The following is an 18,413-nucleotide window of genomic DNA, read 5'->3' as shown; positions in this document are numbered from 1 at the left end:
TTAAACCTGTGTCCTCTTGTGGCACCCATTTCAGCCCTGGGAAAAAGCCTCTGACTATCCACATGGTAAATGCCTCTCATCATCTTATACACCTCTATCAGGTCACCTCTCATCCCCCGTCGCTCCAAGGAGAAAAGGTCGAGTTCACTCAACCTATTCTCATAAGGCATGCTCCTCAATCCAGGCAACATCCTTGTAAATCTCCTCTACACCCTTTCTATGGCTTCCACATCCTTCCTGTTGTAAGGTGACCAGAAGTGAGCACAGTACTCCAAGTGGGGTCTGACCAGGATCCGATATAGCTGTAACATTACCTCTCGGCCCCTAAATTCAATTCCACAATTGATGAAGGCCAATATACCGTACGCCTTCTTAACCACAGCGTCAACCTGTGCAGCAACTTTGAGTGTCCTATGGACTCAGACCCCAAGATCCCTCTGATCTTCCACACTGCCAAGAGTCTTACCATTAATAGTATATTCTGCCATCATATTTGACCTACCAAAATTAACCACTTCACACTTATCTGGTTTGAACTCCGTCTGCCACTTCTCAGCCCAGTTTTGCATCCTATCAATGTCCCGCTGTAACCCCTGACAGCCCTCCACACTATCCACAACAACCCCAACCTTTGTGTCATCAGCAAATTTACTAACTCATCCCTCCACTTCCTCATCCAGGTCAGTTATAAAAATCACGAACAGTAAGGGTCCCAGAACAGATCCCTGAGGCACTCCACTGGTGACCGACCTCCATGGCAGAATATGACCCGTCTACAACCACTCTTTGCCTTCTGTGGGCAAGCCAGTTCTGGATCCATAAAGCAATGTCCCCTTGGATCCCATGCCTCCTTACTTTCTTAATAAGCCTTGTATGGGGTACCTTAATATCCATGTACACTACATCTACTGCTCTTCCTTCATCAATGCATTTAGTCACATCCTCAAAAAATTCAATCAGGCTCATAAGGCACGACTTGCACTTGACAAAGCCATGCTGACTATTCCTAATCGTATTATACCTCTCCGAAAGTTCATAAATTCTGCCTCTCAGGATCTTCTCCATCAACTTACCAACCAGTGAGGTAAGCCTCACTGGTCTATAATTTCCTGGGCTATCTCTACTCCCTTTCTTGAATAAGGGAACAACATCCGCAACCCTCCAATCCTCTCCTGTCCCCATTGATGATGCAAAGATCATCACCAGAGGCTCAGTAATCTCCTCCCTCACCTCCCACAGTAGCCTGGGGTACATCTCATCCAGTCCCGGCGACTTATCCAACTTGATGCTTACCAAAAGCACCAGCATATCCTCTTTCTTAATATCTACATGCTCTTGCTTTTCAGTCTGCTGTAAGTCATCACTACAATCACCAAGATCCTTTTCCATAAGGAATACTGAAGTAAAGTATTTATTAAGTACCTCTGCTATTTCCTCCGGTTCCATACACACTTCCCCACTGTCACACTTGATAGGTCCTATTCTTTCACGTCTTATCCTCTTGCTCTTCACATACTTGTAGAATGCCTTGGGGTTTTCCTTAATCCTGCCTGCCAAGGCCTTCTCATGGCCCCTTCTGGCTCTCCTAATTTCCTTCTTAAGCTCCTTCCTATTAGCCTTATAATCTTCTAGATCTCTAACATTACCTACCTCTCTGAACCTTTCGTAAGCTTTTCTTTTCTTCATGACTAGAATTATTACAGCCTTCATACACCACGGTTCCTGTACTCTACCATAACTTCCCTGTCTCATTGGAACGTACCTATGCAGAACTCCACACAAACATCCCCTGAATATTTGCCACATTTCTTCTGTACTTTTCCCTGAGAATATCTGTTTCCAATTTAAGCTTCCAATTGCCTGCCTGATAGCCTCATAATTCCCCTTACTCCAATTAAACACTTTTCTAACTTGTCTGTTCCTATCTCTCTCCAATGCTATTGCAAAGGAGATGGCATTATGATCACTATCTCCAAAATGCTCTCCCACTGAGAGATCTGACACCTGACTAGGTTCACTTCCCAAAATCAAATCAAGTACAGTCTCTCATCGTGTAGGCTTACCTACATATTGTGTCAAGAAACCTTCCCAAACACACCTAACAAACTCCACCCCCTCTAAACCCCTTGCTCTAGGGAAATGCCAATCGACATTTGGGAAATTAAAACCTCCGATCACGACAACTCTGTTATTATTACACCTTTCCAGGATCGGTTTCCCTATCTGCTCTTCGATATCCCTGTTACTATACGGCGGTCGATAAAAAACACCCAGTAAAGTTATTGACCCCTTCCTGTTCCTAACCTACACCCACAGAGACTCCGTAGACAATCTCTACATGGCATCCACCTTTTCTGCAGCCGTGACACTATCTCTGATCCACAGTGCCATGCTCCCACCTCTTTTACCTCCCTCCCTGTCCTTTCTGAAACATCTAAAACCCAGCACTTGAAGTAACCATCCAAGTCTCTGTCATGGCCACCATATCATAGCTCCAAGTACTGATCCACGCTGTAAGCTCATCCGCTTTGTTATATGTGTTATATATGTGTTATAATAGACACATCTCAATCCGTCCATCTGAGCGCGTCCCTTCTCTATCACCTGCCTATCCTCCCTCTGGCACTCTTTACAAGCTTATTCTAATTGTGAGCCAACCTCTTCTTCCCCAGTCTCTTCAGGTTGGTTCCCACCCACCCAACAATTCTAGCTTAAACTCTCAATAGCCTTAGCAAACCTTCCTGCCAGGATATAGGTCCCCCTGGTATTCAAGTGCAACCCATCCTTTTTGTACAGGTCATACCTGCTCCAAAAGAGTTCCCAAAGATCCAGAAATCTGAATCCCTGCCCCTTGCTCCAATCCCTCAGCCACGCATTTATCCTCCACCTCATTCTATTCCTATTCTCACTGTCACATGGCACAGGCAGTAATCCCAAGATTACTACCTTTGCGGTCCTGCTTCTCAACTTCCTTCCTAACTCCCTGTACTCTTTTTTTCAGGACCTCTTCCCTTTTCCTACCCATGTCATTGGTACCAATATGTACCACGGCCTCTGGCTGTTCTCCCTCCCACTGCAGGATATTGTGGACGCAATCTGAAACATCCCAGACCCTGGCACCTGGGAGGCAAACTACCATCCGAGTTACTTCCCCAGTTCACAGAACTGCCTGTCTGACCCCCTAACTATAGAGACACTCACAACACGCTGGAGAAACTCAACAGGTCAGGCAGCATCCGTGGAAACGATGAGTCGATGTTTCGGGCCGGAACCCTTCGTCAGGACTGAAGAGGGAAGGAGCAGAGGCCCTATGAAGAAGGTGGGGGAGGGTGGGAAGGAGAAGGCTGGTAGGTCCAGTTGAAAAACCAGTAATTTGAAAGACAAACGGGTGGGGAAGGGAAAGCACGGAGGTGATAGGCAGTAAAACAATGGGTATTTGAAGGAGGTGGAACCATGAGGGAGGTGATAGGCAGCTGGGGGAGGGGCCAGAGTGAAATAGGGATAGGGGAAGGGAGGGGGAGGGAATTACCAGAAGTTGGAGAATTCTATGTTTATACCGAGGGGCTGGAGACTACCTAGACGGTATATGAGGTGTTGCTCCTCCAAACTGAGTTTAGCCTCATCATGGCAGTAGAGGAGGCCATGTATGGACACATCTCAATGGAAATGGGAAGCAGAGTTGAAGTGGGTGGCTACTGGGAGATCCTGTCTGTTTTGGTGGACGGAGCGGAGGTGTTTGACGAAGCGGTCCCCCAATCTGCGTCGGGTTTCACCGAAGTAGAGGAGGCCGCACTGTGAGCACCGGATGCAATAGATGGCCCCAACAGACTCAGAAGTGAAGTGTTGCCTCACCTGGAAGTACTGTTTGGGGCCCTGAATGGTGGCAAGAGAGGAGGTGTAGGGACAGGTGTAGCACTTGCGCTTACAGGGATAAGTACCGGGTGGGAGATCTGCGGGGAGGGATGTGTGGGCCAGGGAGTCGCGGAGGGACCGATCGCTGCGGAAAGTGGAAAGGGGTGGAGAGGGAAAGATGTGCTTAGTGGTGGGGTTCTGTTGAAGGTGGCAGAAGTTGCGGAGGATAATGTGCTGGATCCGGAGGCTGGTGGGGTGGTAGGTAAGGACAAGGGGAACTCTGTCCCTGTTGTGGTGGCAGGTGAATGGGGTGAGGGCCGAAGTGCGGGAAATGGAGGAGATGCAGGTGAGGGCATCATTGATGACGGCAAAGGGAAACCATGATCCTTAAAGAAAGAGGACATTTGAGATGCCGTGGAATGGAAAGCCTCATCCTTGGAGCAGATGCGGCGGAGACGGAGAAACTGGGAATAGGGAATGGCATTTTTGCACATGGCAGGGTGGGAAGAGGTATAGTCGAACAACAGGATCCGTGCATTTCCAAATAAAGTCCGTGACAGCTGAGGCATACTCATCGAGATTAACTGCCGAGTCCTTGAATACTAACCAGTCCACCGATTCAAAGCAGTCACGGAGGACCTCATCCATTTCCTCCATCCAACGCGACACTACTTTTGACATCGTGACCTCCCGCTTCAGTTTCTGTTTGTGAGGCGGGCGGAGGAGTAAGGCTTGATGGTCCGATTTTCCAAAGTGAGGTCATGGGACGGAACAGTAGGCATCCTTGACTGCTGTGTAGCAGTGGTCAAGTATATTCGGGACTCTAGTGGGGCAGGAGACATGTTGGTATAATTTTGGCAGCGCCTTTCTGAGGTTGGCCTGGTTAAAGTCCCCGGCTGTAATGAGCAAAGCCTCTGGATCCCTGGTCTCAAGTTCACTGATGTTGGCATACTGTACGTTCAAAGCACACTCCACGTCCGCCTGGGGGGGAATGTAGACCACTGTCAGTATGACCGAGGTCAATTCCCATGGCAGATAGTAGGGACGACACTTCACCGACAGGTGTTCCAGGTCCAGGTAGCAGGAGCTTGTCAGTGCCCCTGTGTCCGAGCACCACGCAGTGTTGATCAGTAGGGAGACACCACCTCCCCTCATCTTGCCCAAAGACGCCGTGCGGACCATCCGAAGGATCGTAAGTCCCTCCGGTCGGATGGAACAGCCGGGGGTGGCAGGGGAGAGCCAGGTCTCGGTGAAACAGAATGCACAGCAGTTCTGCATCTCCCTGCAGTAGGTGAGTCTCCCTTTAAGATCATCCACCTTGTTCTCTATGGCTTGCACATTAGAAACATAGAAACATAGAAAATAGGTGCAGGAGTAGGCCATTCGGCCCTTCGAGCCTGCACCGCCATTTATTATGATCATGGCTGATCATCCAACTCAGAACCCCGCCCCAGCCTTCCCTCCATACCCCCTGACCCCCGTAGCCACAAGGGCCATATCTAACTCCCTCTTAAATATAGCCAATGAACTGGCCTCAACTGTTTCCTGTGGCAGAGAATTCCACAGATTCACCACTCTCTGTGTGAGCTAGTGGGATGGTGGGCATAGGGACCCTGAAGCCCTTCAGCTTCAATCTGACCAGTGGCCCAGCTCTTTTCCCACGCTTCCTCGGAAAATAGTGCATCTTTCCAGGTTTCCATCGATGCAGTGTGCTGTTGTCAGTTCTTTGAGGTAGGTGGACGTATCCCGCAGGAATCGATCTCCACTGCCACTTCCAGCTGCCAGGGGCCCGGGCTGTCGATTGGGTCGGGCCCCGAAGCCAACACTTAATCCCGGATGGCCGGGCTCCTGGCTGAAACAAGTCCTTAAGCCAAGTCATGGTTGCGGAGGCCTCCACTCCAGCTGAGCCTCGGGTTCCATTTCCAAGGTCGGCGGCGGAGGCCTCACTTCCGGCAGCTGTGGATAGCCAATCTTATGGAAATGTTGATGATGAACTTAATAAAAAATAAATTACCAAAAAAAACTATCATATAAAGAAAGTAAAACATCAGTGTTGATTAGAAAAAGCAAACCACTTTGCTACACAACATTCTGATTGCCAGTCACCAATCCTATTCAAATGGAAGCAGAACAGCTGGGCAAGGCAGCTGTGGAGGGCTGGAGGACTGGAATGTCTGATCTGTCACTCACTGGCTTTCAAGCCGAGAGTAATAGCCACAATGCATACTACTCATAAAACTCAGTGAACCTGAAAAACCTCTGTACTTTTATGGTCACCTAGAGATTCCATGCACAGACATTGGCAACTTTAAAAACATGGCCTCCCAAATAAAAGAGTCTTTTTCATGTTATGTTCTCTGCCCATCATGAATCCACACAATTAAAACGAATTCCTGCCCTTGTTATGTACAACCTGTGAAGCTCTGCATTTTCTAAATGTTTATGCTGGAAATTTCATAGGTTGGAACACCCAACCCAGCATTTCCTGGCTTCTTGACAGACAGCATCATAAGCTGCTTGGGCAATCTTATCTCATCTGGTGATAAAGCTACCTGGGCTCCAAGTACTGATCCCACCAATGTTTAAAGCAAACAACAAAAGCCAACAAAAAAAAATGTAATTAACCTCACAGGCACATCTGAATGATCTTTATTGTTGAGGAACACAGGGTAAAGGAAGATAACAGTTTACTGCAATAGTTCAAGCTCTTAGAAGATGAAGCTTGAAACAACATTAAATTTGGCAAAGTAAAATAAAAACAGGAACACTCAAGAATTATAGTAAGAAAGGAAGAACAAAAGGAAGTGGTCCTCCCTCCATCCACGAACATGGACAGTCCTCCAACTCCAGGCTTTGGTCATCGGGCTTAGATTTCCAATCAACCTTTGGGCTTGAATCTTCAGTATTGACCCTGGAGTAGCCAATGACAGAACTCATGTATCCTCATGCCTCCTGCTCAATCTGGGACCGCCAGACATCAACGGATGTCCTTCATCACCTGGGCAGAGTGGAGGCCCGGACTCTGGACGTCCTTTGTCATCAATCCACATCAGCAGACACCTGATCTCTGACTCCTCCAAGTTAATGTCCCTGAACCCTAACCGGACCTCTAACTGGTCGAGTACTGAAGACCTGTGCTGACCAACTGGCTGCTGTATTCACAGATAAATTCTCCTCTCCCTCCGGCAGTGTGTGGTACCCACCTGCTCCAAGCAGACTTCAGTTGTACTGGTGCCCAAAAAGAGCATGATAACTTGTTTAAATTACTTTTGCCTGGAGGCACTTATATTCACAGTTTTAAGAGGCTGGTGTGGAAGCACATCAGCTCCTGTCTGAATGGTGACTTGGATCTGCTCCAATTCACCTACTGAAGCAACAGATCTACAGCAGATGCTATCTCGTTAGCTCTTCACACAACTCCGGAACATCTGGACAGCAAAGATGCATACATCAGGATGCTCCTTATTGATTACAGCTCAGCATTGAACACCATTATTCCCTCAAAACTGATCAGTAAACTCCAAGACCTGGGCCTCAATATCCCCTTGTGCAATTGGATCCTGGATTTCCTCACTTGTTGACCCCAGTCAGTTCAGATTGGCAAAAACATCTCCTCCACAATCTCATCAGCACTGGAGCACAGCAGGCATATGCTGTACTGGCTTTACACCTATGACTGTGTGGTTAAGTCAGCTCCAACATCATATACAAGTTTGTTGATGCCACCACTGTTGTGAGCTGTATCGAAGGGGGTGATGAATCAGCGTGTAGGAGGGAGATTGAAAACTTGGCTGAGTGGTGTAATAACCTCAACCTCTCATGCAACGTAAATAAGACCAAGGAACAGATTGTAGACTTCAGGAGAGGGAAGCCAGTAATCGTCAGAGGATCAGAGGTGGAGAGGGTCAGAAACTTTCAATTCCTAGGGTCACTATCTCAGAGCACGTGTCCAGGACCCATCATATAAATATTATTGCCAAGAAAGCACAACGGTGCCTTTACTTCCTCAGGAGTCTGCGGAGATTCAGCATGTCATCAAAAACCTTGGCAAACTTCTATAGATGTGTGGTGGAAAGTGTGCAGTCTGGTTGTATTACAGCCTGGTATGGGAAGACCAATACCTTTGAGTGGAAGATAAGGTAATGAATTCGGCCTAGTACATCACGAGTAAAACCCTCCCAACCATTGACCATGTCTGTAGGAAATGTTGCCGTAGAAAAGCAGCATCCATCATCAAAATTCCTCACCACACAGGCAATGCTCTTTTCTCGCTGCTGCGATCGGGTAGAAGGTACAGATGCCTCAGGATTCGCACCACCAGGTTCAAGAACATTTACTACCCCTCAGACATCAGGCTTTTCGGCAAAAGGGGATAGCTATACTCACTTAAGGACTGTTATATTTTAATTTCATACTCATTATTTATTGCGTGGCCAAGTGGTTAAGGTGTCGGTCTAGTGATCTGAAGGTCGCTAGTTCGAGCCTCAGCTGAGGCAGCGTGTTGTGTCCTTAAGCAAGGCACTTAACTACACATTGCTCTGCGACGATACTGGTGCCCAGCTGTATCGGCCCTCGTGCCCTTCCCTTGGACAACATTGGTGGCGTGGAGAGGGGAGACTTGCAGCATGGGCAACTGCCAGTCTTCCATATACCCTTGCCCAGGCCTGCACCCTGGAAGCCTTCCAAGGCGCAAATCCATGGTCTCCTATTATATTTATTTATTGCTATTAATTTATATCTGCATTTTCACGGTTTTTTACAGATACTGTTCTATAGATAGATTTGCTAAGTATGCCTGCAGAAAAAGTATCTCAGGGTTGTATGTGGTGACATACATGTACTCTGATAATAAATTTTTACTTTGAACTCCCTTCCCTGCCCACTAAACAATCCCTGTGAACTTAAAAAGCAACTAAGACATGAGCCACAATCTCAATGGACTCCACAACTTGGCTCATCTTGATTCAGAATGATTACCTGGCCTTTTTATTTTAAAATAGGGTAGGCAGTGAGCTAAAATTTAAATCACCTTGGTGTTTTTGCACCATTAATAAAATCAACCATGGCACATTAATTAATTCACTGTTTTTCATTCTGATAGCAGAGGGAGTTTGCTCATTTTTTTGGTCAAAGGGGATGTGAAAGAAAAAAAGCACTGCAAGGAGATGGGGTACATATATGTACAAACTACGAGTGTAGGATAGGATATGAAACTAACCTATTCATTTAGGTCACTCAATTTTAGAGTCACGAGTTAAGCTGCCTGGAACAAGGCCCTCTGGCCCAATGCATCTGTTTTATTCAGATGTCTACAACTATTTTATCTACCAACTACTTTGAAGGGAAATGCCAGAAAAACTTTGAGAATGACTTAACAAGATGAAATGACTATTTATCTTGAGGGTTGGGAGAGGTCATGTGAAGGTTATGAGGTTTTGGTCATTGAAAAGAGAACCAGGTGAGGTAAATAATGTACATGACTTATGTTCCCAGAGAAGTATCTGTGTCATGTTCCCAACAACACACATAAAAAATGCTGGTGAATGCAGCAGGCCAGGCAGCATCTATAGGAAGAGTAAACACAAATTAATCTGCAGATGCTGGGGTCAAAGCAACACTCACAACACGCTGGAGGAACTCAGCAGGTCGGGCAGCATCCGTGGAAACAATCAGACAACGTTTCGGGTCGGAACCCTTCGTCAGGACTGAAAAGGGAAGGGGCAGAGGCCCTATAAAGAAGGTGGGGGGAGGGTGGGAAGGAGAAGGCTGGTAGGTTCCAGGTGAAAAACCAGGAAGGGGAAAGATAAAGGGGTGGGGGAGGTGATAGGCAGGAAAGGTGAAGAAGGAATAGGGAAAACACAATGGGTAGTAGAAGGAGGTGGAACCATGAGGAAGGTGATAGGCAGCTGGGGGAGGGGGCAGAGTGACATAGGGATAGGGGGAGGGAATTACCAGAAGTTGGAGAATTCTATGTTCATACCAAGGGGCTGGAGACCACCTAGATGGTATATGAGGTGTTGCTCCTCCAACCTGAGTTTAGCCTCATCATGGCAGTAGAGGAGGCCATGTATGGACATATCTGAATGGGAATGTGAAGCAGAGTTGAAATGGATGGCTACCGGGAGATCCTGTCTGTTGTGGCGGACGGAGCGGAGGTGCTCGACGAAGTGGTCCCCCAATCTGCGTCTGGTTTCACCGATGTAGAGGAGGCCGCATCAGGAGCACCGGATGCAATAGATGACCCCAACAGACTTAGAAGTGAAGTGTTGCCTCACTTGGAAGGACTGTTTGGGGCCCTGAATAGCGGCAGGAGAGGAGGTGTAGGGACAGGTGTAGCACTTGCGCTTCCAGGGATAAGTGCCGGGTGGGAGATCCGTGGGGAGGGACGTGTGGACCAGGGAGTCGCGGAGGGACCGATCCCTGTGGAAAACAGAGAGGGGTGGCGAGGGAAAGATGTGCTTAGTGGTGGGGTCCTGTTGAAGGTGGCGGAAGTTGCGGAGGATAATGTGCTGGATCCGGAGGCGGGTGGGGTGGTAGGTGAGGACAAGGGGAACTCTGTCCCTGTTGTGGTGGCGAGAGGATGGGGTGAGAGAAATGGAGGAGATGCGGGTGAGGGCATCATTGATGACAGCAGAAGGGAAACCACGATCCTTAAAGAAAGAGGACATTTGAGATGTCCTGGAACGGAAAGCCTCATCCTCGGAGCAGATGCGGCGGAGACGGAGGAACTGGGAATAGGGAATGGCATTTTTGCATGTGGCGGGGTGGGAAGAGGTATAGTTGAGGTAGTTATGAGAGTCAGGTTCCGCCTCCTTCTACTACCCATTGTGTTTTCCCCTATTCTTTCTTCACCTTTCCTGCCTATCACCTCCCTGACTCCCTTCCCCCACCCCTTGATCTTCCCTTACTGGTTTTTCACCTGGAACCTACCAGCCTTCTCCTTCCCACCCTCCCCCCACCTTCTTCATAGGGCCTCTGCCCCCTCCCTCTACAGTCCTGACAAAGGGTTCCGGCCCGAAACGTCAACTCATCGTTTCCAAGGATGCTGCTCGACCTGCGGAGTTCCTCCAGCATGTTGTGAGTGTTTCCATAGGAAGAGGTACAGTCGACGTTTTGGGCCAAGACCCTTCGTCAGGACTAACTGAAAGAAGAGCTAGTAAGAGATTTGAAAGGGGGAGGGGGAGGGGGAGATCCAAAATGATAGGAGAAGACAGGAGGGGGAGGGATGGAGCCAAGAGCTGGACAGGTGATTGGCAAAAGGGATATGAGAGGATCATGGGACAGGAGGCCCATGGAGAAGGAAAGGCGGGGAGTGGCGGGGAAGGAAGCCCAGAGGATGGGCAAGGAGTATAGTGAGAGGGACAGAGGGAGAAAAAGGAGAGAGAGGGAGAAAAAGGAGAGAGAGGGAGAGAGAGAGAGAGAGAGAGAGAGAGAGAGAGAGACAGAGAGAGAGAGAGAGACAGAGAGAGAGAGAGAGAGAGAGAGAGAGAGAGAGAGAGAGAGAGAGAGAGAGAGAGAAATTAATAATAATAAATAAATAAATAACGGACGGGGTACGAGGGGGAGGTGGGGCATTAGCAGAAGTTAGAGAAGTCAGTGTTCATGCCATCAGGTTGGAGGCTACCCAGACGGAATACAAGGTGTTGTTCCTCCAACCTGAGTGTGGCTTCATCTTGACAGTAGAGGAGGCCATGGATGGACATGTCAGAATGGGAATGGGATGTGGAATTAAAATGTGTGGCCACTGGGAGATCCTGCTTTCTCTGGTGGACAGAGCATAGGTGTTCAGCAAAATGATCTCCCAGTCTGCGTCGGGTCTCGCCAATATATAGAAGGCCACATCGGGAGCACTGGACGCAGTATATCACCCCAGCCGACTCACAGGTGAAGTGTCGCCTCACATGGAAGGACTGTCTGGGGCCCTGAATGGTGGTGAGGGAGGAAGTGTAAGGGCAGGTGTAGCACTTGTTCCGCTTACAAGGATAAGTGCCAGGAGGGAGATGAGTGGGGAGGAATGGGGGGGGGGGACGACTGGACAAGGGAGTTGCATAGGGAGCGATCCCTGTGGAAAGCAGAGTGGGGGGGGAAGGGAAAGATGTGCTTAGTGGTGGGATCCTGTTGGAGGTGGCGGAAGTTACGGAGAATTATATGTTGGACCCAGAGGTTGGTGGGGTGGTAGGTGAGGACCAGGGGAACCGTATTCCTAGCGAGGTGGCAGGAGGATGGGGTGAGAGCAGATGTGCGTGAAATGGGAGAGATGCGTTTGAGAGCAGAGTTGATGGTGGAGGAAGGGAAGCCCCTTTCTTTAAAAAAGGAGGACATCTCCTTTGTCCTGGAACGAAAAGCCTCATCCTGAGAGCAGATGCAGCGGAGACAGAGGAATTGCGAGAAGGGGATGGCATTTTTGCAAGAGACAGGGTGAGAAGAGGAATAGTCCAGGTAGCTGTGAGAGTCTGTAGGCTTATAATAGACATCAGCAGATAAGCTGTCTCCAGAGATAGAGACAGAAAGATCAAGAAAGGGGAGGGAGGTGTCAGAAATGGACCTGGTAAACTTGAGGGCAGGGTGAAAGTTGGAGGCAAAGTTAATGAAGTCAACGAGCTCAGCAAGAGTGCAGGAAGCAGCGCCAATGCAGTCGTCAATGTAGCGAAGGAAAAGTGGGGGTCAGATACCAGTATAGGTTTGGAACATGGATTGTTCCACAAAGCCAACAAAAAGGCAGGCATAACTGGGACTCACACGGGTGCCCATGGCTACACTTTTAGTTTGGAGGAAGTGGGAGGAGCCAAAGGAGAACTTATTAAGAGTAAGGACTAATTCCGCTAGACGGAGCAGAGTAGTGGTAGAGGGAAACTGGTTAGGTCTGGAATCCAAAAAGAAGCGGAGAGCTTTGAGACCTTCCTGGTGAGGGATGGAAGTATATAGGGACTGGACATCCATGGTGAAAATAAAGCGGTGGGGGCCAGGGAACTTAAAATCATCGAAAAAATTCGGAACGTGAGAAGTGTCATGAACATAGGTCGGAAGGGACTGAACAAGGGGGGATAAAACAGTGTCCAGGACAAGGGGGGATAAAACATTGACTTCTCTAACTTCCATTAATGCCCCACCTCCCCTTCGTACCCTATGCGTTATTTATTCATTTGTTATTATTATTAATATTTTTTTCTCTCTCTCCTTTTTCTCCCTCTGTCCCTTTCACTATACCCCTTGCCCATCCTCTGGGATCCCCCCCCTTTTCTTTCTCCCTAAGCCTCCCGTCTCATGATCCTCTCATATCCCTTTTGCCAATCAACTGTCCAGCTCTTAGCTCCATCCCTCCCCCTCCTGTCTTCTCCTATCATTTCAGATCTTCCTCTCCCCCTCCCACTTTCAAATCTCTTACTACCTCTTCTTTCAGTTAGTCTTGGCGGAGGGTCTCGGCCCGAAATGTCGACTGTACCTCTTCCTATAGATGCTGCCTGGCCTGCTGCATTCACCAGCTTTTTTTGTGTGTGTTGCTTGAAATTCCAGCATCTGCAGATTTCCTCATGTTCATGTTCCCAATATTGGCCTGGGTTGTGCATAGGGAGATTCACTTTAAGATATGTGTTTCCCAAGAGCTTTAAATGCTTGCATGTTACAATTAGCCTACTGACTCCCACATACTGTACACCACCAAAACCAGAGAGTGTGTCATCCAGGCATGTATTGTAAGTCATCTGATACTACTGTATACATCTGTGTCAGGTGGGTAGAGGATTCCCCTAGATGAAAATAGCAGACTGAAATGCATATGGCATTTCAGTGCCACACTATGCAATACAGTTTCATGTGAAATAACACATTAGCGCTTTATGCATTTAGACTTAGCAGTTTCCCAGTATAATTCTAGAGCAAGGGACTCCATGCCAGTCTATCCAAGGAACAATACTTGTAACGCAAAATAAGTTACAGTAACAGGTGTGACTTTAACCAACGCAAGTGCTGCCCAATTACCTACCTGTCTTTTGGAAAAACTGGACGGTCATCCAGGTATGTTAGCTGCTTCAGGCGCACAGTCAACATCTTCCTGTAGTTTGGGATTTTTTTTGTGACTTCATTTCCCATCAGGTTCAAAACACGCTGTATTAAAAGAAGTGGAAAACAGACTGTACCGTACATAAGAAATCTAGCAGCACATATGCTGTGCAGTACAGTGAAAACAATGAATGCCGGCATTAGCAATAGCTGGAAAGCAAGTCAGTGCCCATTTCACAGTAAGCCTTCGATCATTTCCGCCACTCTGCACAATGCTGGTGAGTTCAAGCTTCCTTTTACCAAGCCATTGTCTTTTATGTTGCTAACGCTACCTAGTCACACTCATACTTTTTTCCACCACTAGTCTCTCTTTGACTTCTACATGTGAAATATTGAATACAGATAACGTCCTCCTCCCCTCCACAAACTCTTATCGAACTTGAACATCGAACGTTACAGCACAAACAAGAGAAAAGTCTGCAGATGCTGGAAATCCAAGCAACACACACAAAATGGTGGAGGAACTCAGCAGGCCAGGCAGCATCTATGGAAAACAGTTCAGTCAACGTTTCAGGCTGAGACTCTTCAGCAGGACTGGAGAAAAAAAAAAGCCATCAAGTTGGAGGCTTGTCCACAAATGCTGCCTGGCAAGCTGAGCTCCTTCAGCATTTTGTGTGTTCCTTCGATTTCCGGCATCTGAGGGTTTTCTTTTGTTTGTGATTGGATTACTGCACTGTGAAGTCCCGTCCAGCGATGCCTATCTGAAGAAGCTTAAATCGTCCCTTCAACGGGAGCTCAGTGAAACCCTCTCTCATTGCTCTGCCTCAGTGATCTCTGCAGCCTATCGATTCTTTGACCACATACTCACCCAGTCCTGCTACCACCAACATGTATCCTTTCTGGGAACATGTCTTGCTGATTTTGTTGGAGGGACAACACCTAATATTCCGTCTGAGTAGCCTCCAACCTGATGGCATGAACATTGACTTCTCTAACTTCCGCTAATGTCCCACCCTTCACCATTCTCCATCCCCTTTCCCCTCTCTCACCTTATCTCCTTGCTCATCTATCACCTCCCTCTGGTACTCTTCCCCCCTTTCCTTTCTTCCATGGCCTCTGTCCTTTTCTATCAGACTCCCCCCTTCTCCAGCCCTGTATCTCTTTCACCAATCCACTTCCCAGCTCTTTACTTCATCTCTTCCCCCTTCAGGTTTCACCTAATACCTTGTGTTTCTCTCTCCCTTCCCCTACCTTTAAAATCTACACCTCAGCTTTTTTACCTCCCGTCCTGCCGACTGGTCTTGGCCCAAAACATCGACTGTACTCTTTTCCATAGATGCTGCCTGGCCTGCTGAGTTCCTCCAGGGAGGTGTGTGTGTGTGTGTGTGTGTGTGTGTGTGTGTGTGTGTGTGTGTGTGTGTGTGTGTGTCTCTCTCTCTCTCTGTCTGTCTGCGTGTGTCCATCTGTGTGTGTGTCTGTGTCTCTGTGTCTCTTAGTGTGTCTCTGTGTCTGCGTGTGTGTGTGTGTGTGTGTGTGTGTGTGTGTGTTGAACTTTACAGAAGTGTGGCCCCTTCAGCCCACAATGTTGCACTGACCTTTTAACAAAACCTAAGATTAATCTAACCATTCCCTCCTACATAGCACACCACTTATCAATTATCCTTGTGCCAAAGTGTTTATTAAATGCCCCTAATCTACTTGCCACTATCACCACCTGGCAGCCCACCCACATGCACTCATTACTCGCTGTGTAAAAAAAACTTAACTCGGACATTCCCCAATACTTACGTCCAATCATCTTAAAATTACGTTCTTTCATGTTATCATTTCCACCCTAAGAAAAAATCTTGAGCCATCCACTCGATCTACGCCTTTTATCACCTTGTACACCTCTATCAAGTCACCTCTCATCCACCTTCACTCCTAGCTCGCTCAACCTATCTTCATAAGACATGCTCTATAATCCAGGACAACATCCGGATAAATCAACTCTGCACCCTTTCTAAACCTTCCACATCCTTCCTGTAATGAGGCAAGCATAATATTCTAAGTGTGGTCTAACCAAGTTTTTATCGAGGTGCAACATTACTTCTCGGCTCTTGAACTCAATCACGCAACTAATGAATGCCAACACACCATACCCTTCTTAACAATCCTATCAAACAATGCAGCAAACTTGAGAGATCTACAGTATGGACTTGGCCTCCAAGATCCTACGGTTCCTTCACACTTCTAAGAATTCTACCATTTACCTGTATTCTGCCTTCAAAATTTGACCATCCAAAGTGAATCACTTCATTTTTCTAGGTTTAACTCCATCAGCCACTATGCATCCTACTAATGTCCATTGTAACCCACAACAAACTTCTACACTATCCACAACTCCACCAATCTTCGGGTCATCTGCAAAATTACTAATCTGCCCTTCCACTTCCTCATTCAATTCATTTTTTTAAAAAATCACAAAAGGCAGAAGTCCCTGTGGAAAACCATTGGTCGCCAACCTCACAGCAAAATACTGTATCTGTAACCAGCCTCCTCCGGTTAAGCCAATTCTCTAGCAACACAGCCAAGTTTCCCAGGGTTCATGCCCCCTGACTTTCTGAATCAGCCTCTCATGAAGAACCTTACCAAGCCCTTACTAAAATCCAGAAACACACCACATTCATACCACAATAGCATAGTGGTTAGCGTAATGCTAGCACAGCTCAGAATGCTCCGGCAGGAAGGCAGAGGTTGTGGTGTGGCTCTGTTGGTAAGGGATAGAATTACATATTTAGAAAGAGATGACATAGGGTCAGAGAACATTGAATCAATGTAGGTGGAGTTAAGAAATTACAAGGGTGAAAAAAACATTATGGGAATCATATATAGGCCTCCAAATAGTAGCCAAGATGTGGGGTGTTGAGATTGCAAAGGGAGCTGGAAAAGGCATGTAATAAGAGTAATGGCACAATTGTAATGGGGAACTTCAATATGTAAGGGGATTGGGAAAATCAGATTGCTGTCAGATCACAAGAGAGGGAATTTGTTAAATGCCTACAAATGGCTTCTTAGAGAAGCTTGTGCTTGAACCTACATTGGGAAAGGCTGACTTAGTTTGGGCCTTGCGTGATAACCCAGATCTTAACAAGGACTTCAATGTAAAGGAACCCTTAGGAGACAGTGATCATAATATGATTGATTTCACACTGCAATTTGAAAGGGAGAAGCACAACTCATATGCATCTGTATCACAATGGAATAAAGGGAATTACAGAGGCATGACAGAGGAGCTTGCCCAGTTGGATTGGAGGAGGATACTGGCAGGATGATGGCAGAGTAGAGATGGCTGAAATTTCTGGGAATAGTTCACAAACCGCAGGACAGACAAGTCCCACAGAAGAAGTAGTTCTCATATGGCAGGGGTAGGCAACCATGGCTGACAAGGGAAGATAAGGACTGCACAAAAGCCATGGAAAGGGCATATAAGTTAGCAAAAGTGAGTGGGAAGTTGGATTCGGAAGCTTTGAAAATTCAACAAAAGGTAACTAAAAATAGCAAAAAGGAGGGAAAAGATGAAATATGAGGGCAAACTAGCCAATAATTTAAACAAGAGAAAATCTGCAGATGCTGGAAATCCAAGCAACACACACAATTGCTGGAGGAATTCAGCAGGCCAGGCAACATCTGTGGAAAAACCTACAGTTGACATTTCGGGCCGAGACCCTTCTACAGGACTAGAGATTAAAAAAAAGAGTAGATTTAAAAGGTAGGGGAGGGGAGAGAGAACACAAGGTGATTGGTGAAACCAGGAAGGGGCGGGGGGGGGGGGGGAAGGATGAGAGATCACCTATCACCTTGTGTTTCTCTCTCCCCTCCCCCACCTTTTAAACTTACTCCTTATCATTTTTTCTCCAGTACTACCAAAAAGTCTCGACCCAAAATGTCAACTGTATTTATTTCCATAGATGCCGCTTGGCCTGCTGAATTCCTCCAACATTTTTGTGTGTTGCTTAGCCAATAATATAAAGCAGGATACAAAGATTTTTTTTCCCAGTTAATCAAAAAGTAAAAAGGAGGTGAGAGTTGACATTGGACCACTGGAAAATGATGCTGGCAAGGTAGTAATGGGGGACAAAGAAATGGCAGATGAACTTAATGGGTACATTGCATCTGCTTTCATTGTGGTAGACACTAGCAGAGTGCCAGAGGTCCAGGAGTGAGTGCCATTGCTATTACAAAGGAAAAAGCGCTAGGCAAGCTCAAAGGTCTTAAGATGGATAAGTCACCTAGATCAGATAACTAAATCCCAATCCTGATAGAGATTGCTGAAGAGATGATGGATGCATTGGTCAGGATCTTTCAAGAATCATTTGATTCTGGCATGGTCTTGGAGGACTGGAAGATTGCAAATGTCACTTTACTCTTTAAGAAGGGACAAAGGCAAATGAAAAGAAATTATAGGTCAGTTACTCCAACTTCAGTGGTTGGGAAAGTGTTGGAGTCTATTATTAAGGATGAGGTTTTGGGGTACTAGCAAACTAATTATAAAATAAGTCAAAGTCAGCATGATTTGTGAA

At 47.0% G+C, this 18,413-nt stretch overlaps 1 protein-coding gene across 6 annotated transcripts in view; it reads right to left on the bottom strand.

Annotated features, from left to right (window-relative positions):
- The window catches only part of dnaaf1 (dynein axonemal assembly factor 1), a 162,423-nt gene that overhangs the window by 39,093 nt on the left and 104,917 nt on the right, over window positions 1-18,413 (bottom strand). For all 6 annotated transcript variants that reach the window (XR_011889223.1, XR_011889224.1, XR_011889225.1 and 3 more), the window contains exon 11: window positions 13,835-13,956. Coding sequence is in view for 3 of the 6 variants with exons in the window: in XM_072279240.1 (XP_072135341.1) it covers window positions 13,835-13,956 (122 nt within the window). In the remaining 3 variants the exon portion in view is untranslated. The remainder of the gene's footprint in view (window positions 1-13,834; window positions 13,957-18,413) is intronic.

Source organism: Mobula birostris, chromosome 15, assembly GCF_030028105.1.
Source record: "Mobula birostris isolate sMobBir1 chromosome 15, sMobBir1.hap1, whole genome shotgun sequence".
NCBI lineage: Eukaryota > Metazoa > Chordata > Chondrichthyes > Myliobatiformes > Myliobatidae > Mobula > Mobula birostris.
The sequence above is the reverse complement of the archived record's forward strand: the minus strand, read 5'-3'. Positions and strand labels throughout refer to the sequence as shown.